General features: G+C 42.1%; 1 protein-coding gene across 1 annotated transcript in view; it reads left to right on the forward strand.

Annotated features, from left to right (window-relative positions):
• The window catches only part of LOC126482150 (lipase 3-like), a 128,973-nt gene extending 119,725 nt beyond the window's left edge, over positions 1–9,248 (forward strand). The window contains exons 7-8 of the mRNA XM_050106127.1: positions 348–493; positions 8,006–9,248. Of these exons, the coding sequence (XP_049962084.1) occupies positions 348–493; positions 8,006–8,155 (296 nt within the window). The 3' untranslated portion in view covers positions 8,156–9,248. The remainder of the gene's footprint in view (positions 1–347; positions 494–8,005) is intronic.
• Positions 9,249–11,201: the final 1,953 nt, after the last annotated feature.

Consider the following 11,201-nt stretch of genomic DNA (forward strand, 5'->3'; position numbering starts at 1 on the left):
TTAACAGCGGAGTTGACAATGCAGTCTTAACGTTACCATCCTTGCTTTTCATTTCACAGAAAGTCGTTTTTACTTTTCTATGTGCTTAGCAGGCCTTCCGACAATTACTTCTTTCTCGATTTCTTCATATTTTTCTTGCAGCCATTTTGCCTTAACTTCCCAGCACATCCTATCTATTTTATTCCGAAGTTTCTACCTGCACATTAATTTGTTGATTTCCTTTAATGCTTGCTCAATGTACAGGCTGAATACAACCCTGCTCCACTTCCTTCACCTACTTGTGCCCCCCTTCTATGTGCTTCGGCTCTGGTTTATGCAGAAGCTGCAGACAGCCTTTCGCTTTGCAGACGAATTCCGCGCGTTCGACCACGGGCCAGAGGGCAACGTGCGCTTCTACAACCAGAGCACGCCGCCCCGCTTCGACCTACGCCACTACGACTCCACGCCCGTAGCCGTCTTCTACGCCGACAACGACTACGCTCTCACCTTCAAGGTCAGTCTGCGCACCGAACCTCTCCCTGCTGCACACTTTGGAGACAACAGCAGCTCACACGGCAGATCGGTTTTTGTAGACCCTGAAGCACACTGCCATTTAACGCTAGATTACAAAACCCACGTAAAATTTACTATTGCAGCTGGTTGAAACCTGGTTGATAGGTACTAAGAGAGCGCACAGGATAACGTTATTATTGTGGATGGGGCTGTAAACAGTTACTGTGAGCTGCACAATCAAACACACAACTTTATTTTACCAAGAACCACTTATTTACACATTGCTTTAATAGATCACAACTAGACAATACAGCTGAAGGCCTAGTTAAAGAAAACTTGAGATGTTTTCTGGGCTGAAGGCCCAAAACCACACCAAAGACAAGAATGGCTGAAGGACTGGCTTAGAAATCAAAAGCAATTAAAAATAGAAGGTAAAAATTAAAAAAAAAACATGCAACTGAAAACAATTAATGGCTGAAGGGCTACACCACACGTCTGATGGCTCTGAGCACTATGGGACTTAACTTCTGTCATCAGTCCCCTAGAACTTAGAACTACTTAAACCTAACTAACCTAAGGACATCACACACATCCATGCCCGAGGCAGGATTCGAACCTGCGACCGTAGCGGTAGCGCGGTTCCAGACTGTAGCTCCTAGAACCGCTTGGCCAACCCGGCCGGCCCACACGTCTGAAGGGCAACTATAATTGAAATACATTAATAAACAATTTTTCTAACCAAGAAATTTCTTTTAAACTTACAACACAACAGCCAAAAGCCTAATTAAAGAAATATTAACTTATTGCACGGCTGAAGGCCACAAACAAATTTGAAACAACGGCAGATGGCGTGAACAACAAGTCAGACAAACAATTTAAAATGAATCCCTTTTATTAAAAGAAGTTCACGTAAATCCTCGGCTGAAGCCACACATAACACAGCGAACAACCAACAGCTTAGGGCCTGGATTACAAATAATTTCAGATAGAAAAAAATTTTAAAGAAATTTTTTTAAGAATAAATTCAGTCTTCAAAATTTTAATTTAACATCACTGAAGACCTTAACGTAAAATTTAAAAGGAACTGAGTTAATACACAGCCGAAGACCTCGCACAATACTTCAACCTAAAATGAAAATCACAATGTAAATCCAACAGATCAAGTGGTGCTCAGAAGTGTTCCAAGGTTCGGCCTGAGAAGGTACCGCAAAGCTAAGGTGAGGTGAGACAGGCAGACAAGAGCTGAAGTTAAGTAATCGGATGGCAACCCAAACTAGGGACGGCCCAAGGACCGACCAACAGTTTAACTAATTCCCTTCTGTCCGACCAACGGCACACAAACGGGGATACGAACAGCATTACGTTTTCAGAAATTGGCGTCTAAAAACAGCAAAGGGAACAATAACCACTCTAAGCAAAATATGAACCAAACAACTTCAAAGGCTGTCGAACTACACGCTGTGCCGGATAGCATCAACACGACGAGGAAAGGCACACTGCCGGAAAACTATGCTAACAACCAGGGCATGTAACTGGGGCGTTAACGGCCACAGGGCAGAAAATACCGCTGGTGCACTTCACTGGCAAGTAACAGTCAATTTAACAATTAATCGCATTATAGGAAGACGACAGCAAGATTTCACCAACTCCAAAACATCATACGTTGCTGCTAGCCCAAACAGCCTAGGGAGCAACTACACGCAAATGAATGCAGAGATGTCACAACAGTTGAGGTTTCAGAACAGGTTAACTGATCACTCAGCTTCAGCATCCAGGTTTGGTGGGCAACGAACTTCGTCGCTCTCGCAGCTAGCGCCTCATGATCCGAGAGCGCGTGCACGCTGCCAGCAGTCCCAACCTGGCTTCGCGGCGCACAGACTTCCTCGCTGCTCCATCCCAATTGACTGACCACCACACAAACCACCACCACTCAGATAGGACGACAGTACTAGTATCGATAAACGCTGCTACTGCCACTCAAGGAGGGAAACCATCAACTTCGTTATGCCAGTAAGTAAGGAAGAAACAAGACGCCACTCGATGTGGCAAAATGCCAAAGAACAAACGGCATGAAAGCGAGCCGCACACGGCTCACTGGTACTAATTCGAAGTTCTCTCCAGCTGGGCATTGTTTGTTTAGGGTGTAAAACCGGAAATTTTGTACTTATTTTGTATGTGACGCACCACTGGGGACATTATAGTTGTCATTAACTAGCGCATAAATTAGACGTTATGACTTCCTTCGAATAAAATATGAAGTAGTAAAATTTACGATGGTTTAGTAACAACATAACATTTGGTGCATTAAGCGCTCAAGCGTTAATACTGTAGTTGTACTCATCTGTGTTTCATTTATGGATCAAAAAGTGAGAAAGGAAAAAAGTAGTCCCTCCTCTAGAAAAGAGAAGTGTAAAATTTCATGGTCCACTCCAGGGGCTAGTATAATCCGGAATTCTTTGAAGTGCAAGACAGCGGAACATATAGTCACACTGTTACGAATTTTAAATCTATTTGGGAGGGTTGCACAATAACTTCTCAAAATGATTGGAGAGACAAATCCATCTTTATTCAGCTCTAGGCTACTAAAAACAGTAGCAACGACTAATTTGAAAGTGGTCTTGGAAGGTTTCTTGCACACTTCACGCAAACAACCCAAGAATACAGCTTTTATATAACATTTTATTCAACTTTACTTGTACCACTCAAAATTAAGAAATGCAAGGTATGAAATTAATCCAATAAATCCGTTAGCGTGATCCGATGTGAAGTTTTGGAAACAAACAATGCAAACAATGAATTGTAGATTGCATCTAAGCTGTATAGATGGCCTTTTAAAGTTTATTTCTCTGTTCTTCACTTCCAAGAGTATTAATTATCCGATTTTATTTTGTATCTTTGTCGATCTAACTCACTTTCAGTGATACATGAATCGAAGTATTTTTTGTGAATGTCCTCTACCTTTTCTTGTTGGATGCCTTTGGTTTAATCGTATGAGGATGCAATATCAGATCATTAACTCAAAAATGGTGGAAATCACTTCCATAAGAATAACGTAAAGATGTACTTAGCATACATTAATGAAACATCTTTATCTTTTAGAAATCAAATTAATTTACTTCCGAAATACACCGATCAGCCAAAATACTACCACAACACTGAAAGCCGCCAGGTAGTATAGCGAACACGTGGCATGGTAAGAAAAGATTGGAACAGAGCAGAGATGAATGGGGAATTATTCTGCTGATGATACGGATCTCAGACGGGAAAATCCACTGACAAACACGACTTTGACAAAGGTCAAATTTTATGGCCAAACGTCTTGCAGCAATCATCTCGGAAAAGGTGAAGCTGGCCAACTATTTGCGTGAGCGGAAAATGGTCGAAGGAGGGTGAAACCACGAGTTGGCCACAAGTTGTTGGACGTCCGCCCGTCATAACGCAACGTTGAGTTTGTTGGCTTTCCCACTCTGTAAATGAGGATAGGCGGCGAGATGCAGGAAATCTTGCAATGCTGGAATAGGCACAAGTGTTTCTACCTCTACATCTACATCTACATCTACATCTACATGGATTCTCTGCAAATCACATTTAAATGCCTGGCAGAGGATTCATAGAAACACCTTCACAATTATCTATTATTCCAATCGCGTATAGCGCTCGGAAAGAGCGAACGCCTATATCTTTCCGTAAGAGCTCTGATTTCCCTTATTTTATCGTGGTGATCGTTTCTCCCTATGTAGGTCGGTGTCAACAAAATATTTTCGCATTCAGAGGAGAAAGTTGGTGATTGGAATTTCGTGAGAAGATTCCGTCGCAACGAGAAACGCCTTTCTTTTAATGATGTCCAGCCCAAATCCTGTATCATTTCTGTGACACTCTCTCCCATATTTCGCGATAATACAAAACGTGCTGCCTTTCTTTGATCTTTTTCGATATACTCCGTCAGTCCTATCTGGTAAGGATCCCACACCGCGCAGCAGTATTCTAAAAGAGGACGAGCAAGCCGTGTGTAGGCACTCTCCTTAGTAGATCTGTTACATTACCTAAGTGTCCAGCGAATAAAACGCACTCTTTGGTTAGCCTTCCCCAAACATTTTCTATGTGTTCCTTCCAGTTTAAGTCGTTCGTAATTGTAATACCTAGGTATGTAGCTGAATTTACGTCTTTTAAATTAGACTGATTTATCGTGCAACCGAAGTTTAACGAATTCCTCATATGCATGTGCATGTCAACGGCCAATTTTCGCACCATTCACATATCTTTTCTGAATCGTTTTGAAATTTGTTTTGAGCTTCTGATGACTTTATTAGTCGATAAACGACAGCGTCATCTGCAAACAACCTAACACGGCTGCTCAGATTGTCTTCCAAATCGTTTATATAGATAAGTATCAGCAAAGGGCCTATGAAACTACCTTGAGGAACGCCAGAAATCACTTCTGTTTTAGTCGATGACTTTCCGTCAATTACTACGAACTGTGACCTCTCTGACAGGAAATCACAAATCCGGTCACACAACTGAGACGATATTCCATAAGCACTCAATTCCACTACAAGCCGCTTGTGTGGTACAGTGTCAAAAGCCTTCCTGAAATCCAGAAATACGAAATCGACCTGAAATCCCGTGTCAATAGCACTCAATACTTCATGTGAATAAAGAGCTAGTTGTGTTTCAAAGGAACGATGTTTTCGAAACCCATGTTTACTGTGTGTCAATAGACAGTTTTCTTCGAGGTAATACATAATGTTCGATCACAACATATGTTCTAAAATCCTGCTGCATATCGACGTTAACGATATGGGCCTGTAATTTAGTGGATTACTCCTGCTATCTTTCTTGAATATTGGTGTGACCTCTGCAATTTTCCAGTCTTTGGGTTCGTCGAGCGAACGGTTGTATATGATTGTTAAAGATGGAGCTAATGCATCAGCATACTCCGAAAGGAACCTAACTGGTATACAGTCTGGACCAGATGACTTGCTTTTATTAAGTGATTTAAGTTGTTTCACTACTCCAAGGATATTTACTTCGACGTTCTACGTTACTCATGTTGGCAGCTGTTCTCAATTCGAATTCTGGAATGTTTACTTCGTCTTCTTTTGTGAAGGCATTTCGGAAGGCTGTGTTTAGTAACTCTGCTTTGGCAGCACTGTCTTCGATAGTATCTCCAGAGCTATCGCGCAGAGAAGGCATTGATTATTTCTTGCCGCTAACATACTTCACATACGACCAGAATCTCTTTGGTTTTTCTGCCACGTTTAGAGACAAAGTTACGTTGTGGAAACTGTTATAAGCATCGGAGCACACCGTCCAGTGCACATTGTTGAACATATGGCTTCACAATCGGCGACCCTAAATCTTCCGTGTTGACTTAAACATCGACAATTACGATTGCAGTGGGCTCTGAAGCACCAAGACTGGACCGTAGATCAACGGAAACGTGATGCGTGGTCGGCTGAATCACGTTTATTTATTACACTAGGTCAACAGTAAAGTCCCAACACACCGTCATACGGGCGAATGGCTACTCGAAACATGTATGTACCAGAAGTACCATCCGCCACCCACTGTCAATTAGCTTGCGGAGTATTGATGTAAACGTAAAATCAATAATCTTCAACAATTGGAAAATCACATTTTGCATCTGTGAAACAAATAACGCCAGCTATGTTAGCAAGGATGTTTCCAGATATACAGGAGCGATGGAACTTGCAGGGTCATCTCACTCAAATGCACTAAATATGTATTTAAAATATACACTACTGGCCATTAAAATTACTACATCAAGAAGAAATGCAGATGATAAACGGGTATTCATTGGACAAATATATTATACTAGAGCTGACATGTGATTACATTTTCAGACAATTTGGGTGCGTAGATTCTGAGAAATCAGTACCCAGAACAACCACCTCTGGCCGTAATAACGGCCTTGATACGCCTGGGCATTGAGTCACACAGAGCTTGGATGACGTGTACAGGCGCAGTTGCCCATGCAGCTTTAACACGATACCACAGTTCATCAAGAGTAGTGACTGGCGTATTGTGATGAGCCAGTTGCTCGGCGACCATTGACCAGACGTTTACAGTTGGTGAGAGATGTGGAAAATGTGCTGACCAGTACAGCAGTCGAACATTTTCTGTATCCAGAAAGGCCCGTACAGGATCTGCAACATGCGGTCGAGCATTATCCTGCTGAAATGTAGGGTTTCGCAGAGATCGAATGAAGGGTAGAGCCACGGGTCGTAACACATCTGAAATGTAACGTCCACTGTTCAAAGTGCCGTCAATGTGAACAAGAGGTGACCGAGACGTGTAACCAATGGCACCCCATACCATCACGCCAGGTGATACGCCAGTATGGCGATGACGAATATACGCTTCCAATTTGCGTTCGCCGCGATGTCGCCAAACACGGATGCGACCATCATGATGCTGTAAACAGAAGCTGGATTCATCCGAAAAAATGACGTTTTGCCATTCGTGCACCCAGGTTCGTCGTTGAGTACACCATCGCAGGCGGTCCTGTCTGTGATGCAGCGTCAAGGGTAACCATGGCGAGTGCACCATCGCAGGCGCTCCTGTCTGTGATGCAGCGTCAAGGGTAACCACAGCCATGGTCTCCGAGCTGATAGTCCACGCTGCTGCAAACGTCGAACTGTTCGTGTAGATGGTTGTTGTTCTGCAAACATCCCCATCCGTTCACTCAGGGATCGAGACGTGGCTGCACGATCCGTTACAGCCATGCGGATAAGATGCCTGTCATCTCGATTGCTAGTGATACGAGGCCGTTGGGATCCAGTACGGCGTTCCGTATTACCCTCCTGAACCCACCGATTCCACATTCTACTAACAGTCATTGGATCTCGACCAACGCCAGCAGCAATGTCGCGATACGATAAATCGCATTCGCGATAGGCTACAAACCGACGTTTATCAAAGTCGGGAACGTGATGGTACGCATTTCTCCTCCTTACACGAGGCGTCACAACAATGTTTCACCAGGCAACGCCGGTCAACTGCTGTTTGTGTATGAGAAATCGGTTGGAAGCTCTCCTCATGTCAGCACATTGTAGGTGCCAACCTTGTGTGAATGCTCTGAAAAGCTAATCCTTTGCATATCACAGCATCTTCTTCGTGTCGGTTAAATTTCACGTCTGTAGCAGGTCATCTTCGTGGTGTAGCAATTTTTATGGCCAGTAGTGTATCAATGTATGTTCATGTTGTTTGTAGTCCATAAAAATGTGGTTAGTTGGAAAATAATTCGTGACTTTATAAACACCCTATAGTTCTTGACACATGATGTCTTCGAGTTCATCGGATGAGCAATGTAAAAAATGTCAGTTTTAGAATTACTCCTTCTAGGATAAACTTCTATGGATGTTCATGCCCACATACGTGAGAAGAATTCAGTGAGCGGTACAGTAGACGTTTCTTGGTGTGTCTCTGGACGTTAAGTGATCAGGTCTTTGTTGGTAGTGTAAAATGCTCACTCCTGTGTGCTTGTCTGCAGGAGGTGCAGCGCTTCTACGAGCTGCTGCCGCGGCGCATCGGGATGTTCCGCGTGCCTTACGACAACTTCACCCACATCGACTTCCTCATCGCGAGGGACCAGCGCAGGCTCCTCAACGACCGTGTCGTCGACATACTGAAGCGTTACTGACACGACTGCTGGTCAGTACCGGCCTCGCTGGATCACTTCGTCGTTTCGTTGCCAACAGCCGTCTAGTTATGGAAGTATACCAATGAATTCATTCCATCTGTATGCAGCCGTCGTATACGCTCCTTTGTCGCACAACATCGTACAGTTAACGTCCATACTACCACAGTCATAAAGCTTTTACAGTCATAAAGCTTTTATCACCACATCGGAAACATAAAAAAACATGAAACATTTGATTTATTTATTTGTAGGTACGTGTCCATGTCGTTGTACGGACTGAAATCCTAGCGTCAGAATAGCATGCCTGAGAAGAATGCATTGACTAGTTCCACCAGGATTGGCCTGACATAGCTGAAACATTTCCCCTGCTGCCTATAACGAACTATACCATTGTAAATGAAATGTGTTCGCAGTTGCGAATATGGACAACCATCAGCTTTATAATGGAATGACAACAATGGAAATTTGTGCTGGACGGGGACTCGAACCCGTATTTCTCACTTATCCCGAGTGGCCACCTTACCATAAGGCTATCCGAATACGATTCACGACCGGTCTCAAACTTTCTCATGTCGTCAGTCGTGTATATACAGCCTGCACTAGAACATCCATTATGTTTATTCCAGTACAGGGGACACATTTCAGTTGAAAGAAATCCGGATTCGACACATATTTTGATTATCGTCATTCCATTACACAGCTGATGGTTGTCCACATTCGCAACTGCAGATATATTTCATGTATTTCATAACGGCTGTAATCGTCACAGTGCGTGTTCCTTCAGACACGCATGCATGTCCGAAGGAATATAGTATTGTACTTCTGACAACACAGTCACTGGAAAATCGTACACCATTATAGTCCACGTTAGCAGTGGGCTGTATCATTAAGTTTTACGTCTTCTGGCGTCACGCTGCCCTTCTGTGACGCGGGGTTTTTGATGTGTACCAGGACTGCAGACATGTATCTACAAGCAAACAAAAATTAATAAAGTAATTTAATTTTTCAAGGTGACAGTTAAAACTTTAAACTCACCTCGTACAAGTATTATACGAGCACTTTTTCTTAATATGAGTGGACTCTGGAAAGTGAATTACACACTATTATGGCAAGTAATTATTACTGAATGGTGCATTATACTTCAAAATGACACATACACACACACACACACACACACACACACACACACACACATATATATATATATATATATATATATATATATATATATATATATATATATATATATATATATATATGTCATGGTCACCAAGTCTCTGTAAATGACTATCAATCTCGTTCAGTTCCTCAACGATACAAGTATGACAAAACGGAAATCACATGGTGCAAGATCTGGACTTCCCAATCACCACCACTCACATCTGTGCAACCTTGGTCAAGTTGTTGGCACCATTTCACTACTGCTGGACACAACAATGCATTTTGTCCATATATCGCCAGAATTTCATTCTGAATCTATATGCAATTTAAACATTTTGTTCACATAGTATGATTCTTGTTGCCACACCATTCAAATCGCACACTGTGATGGACCTGTTATCCACACCTCAGTAGAACTGCGTCTGCAGGAAACTGGGAACATGTACTCTCTTCTGACATTATAGTCCACGTTAGCAGTGGGCTGTATCGTTAAGTTTTACGTCTTCTGGCGTCACGCTGCCCTTCTGTGACGTGGGGTTTTTGATGTGTACCAGGACTGCACACATGTATCTACAAGCAAACAAAAAATTAATAAAGTAATTTTAATTTTTCAAGGTGACAGTTAAAACTTTAAACTCACCTCGTACAAGTGCATTGGTCTTAGAGCAGGATGGCATGTGTAAGTTACTTTCTGACATCCCTACGTACAGCCACTCCCTACTTCTGAATCAGGGAAGTACTTTATGGAGTCTCAGTTCACTAGTGTTTTTGTTGGCTGACACGTCAACCTTAGCAGTCAAAGAATATTATATGCACCAGAACTCTACCAGTAGCAGCGACCAATGATTAGTGAATGGTGTATTTCATTTTTTCGTGCTGTACTTTGCAAAATGAATATTGAGGAAATAGTTATACATGCGACAAGGGCGATGCTTACATCTCTTTCTGAATACTTGAGACTCTCTGCCGTAACTGTGACCCATATTCGTACCCCATCGTTACAAAGCACTAGAGATTCTGCTTCCAGGTCCCACAACCAAACAGATTCTACGAAAAGCACCCATAGAGAACTAGCACGTGGAAGGAAAAGGTCCAAAGCTCGAGTCTAGGTCCAGTTTTAATCTGCCAGGAAGTTTCAGCACCTATATAGTTTCATGTACGTCAAAGGTTGGACTTATTAGCCTGTTCTGCCTCAAAATTGTTCGCGCAAACTTTCTAAAGGATGGCTAATATTTTGTTTTCCTCTGGGATTGTATTGCAAAGCGAATTTAGTGAGTCTACTGTCTTCCATGAGCTGAACGTGATACCCTCATTTCATTGCCTATTTTTTATAGCGTCTGAAAATGACTCCACATTTAATTTCTGTCTAATGTGAGTACTCCATCCATTTTATGGTAATGACTATCCCCCTACATAGCAGAGAAACCTCATTTCAGATGATTCAGTTCACCTTATTTGGTTAACAGCAACAGATCTATAACTCCATATAAACTGAGAAAAGATGCATTTTGAACATCATCATTAAATGTTTATAGCATTGTACCACAGAAATGCCTAAATCTTGTATCCTTGATTTCAGCATCATTTGATTTCCTTATACTCATGTTGATGCTCTAGATATTTACACTCACTTGTAAGTTCGAGGACTCTATTTACTACAGTCTGTTAGAGAGGCTTCTGAACATTATGAATACGTAGGCAGAGTGGATAAGTACCAAAAGAATGGAACGGAGCCTTAATATATTCACTATAAGAAAAGTTATAAGTCACCGTGTAAAAATTAAAGAGAATAACACACCTGATTTTCTATTGTAAAATATATGCAAAAGTAATTAATAAAGATTAGTGCTATTATTGATGCACAAATCTCAAAAAGGCTTCAGAA

This window comes from Schistocerca serialis, chromosome 5 (assembly GCF_023864345.2).
Source record: "Schistocerca serialis cubense isolate TAMUIC-IGC-003099 chromosome 5, iqSchSeri2.2, whole genome shotgun sequence".
NCBI classification, from domain to species: Eukaryota; Metazoa; Arthropoda; class Insecta; order Orthoptera; family Acrididae; genus Schistocerca; species Schistocerca serialis.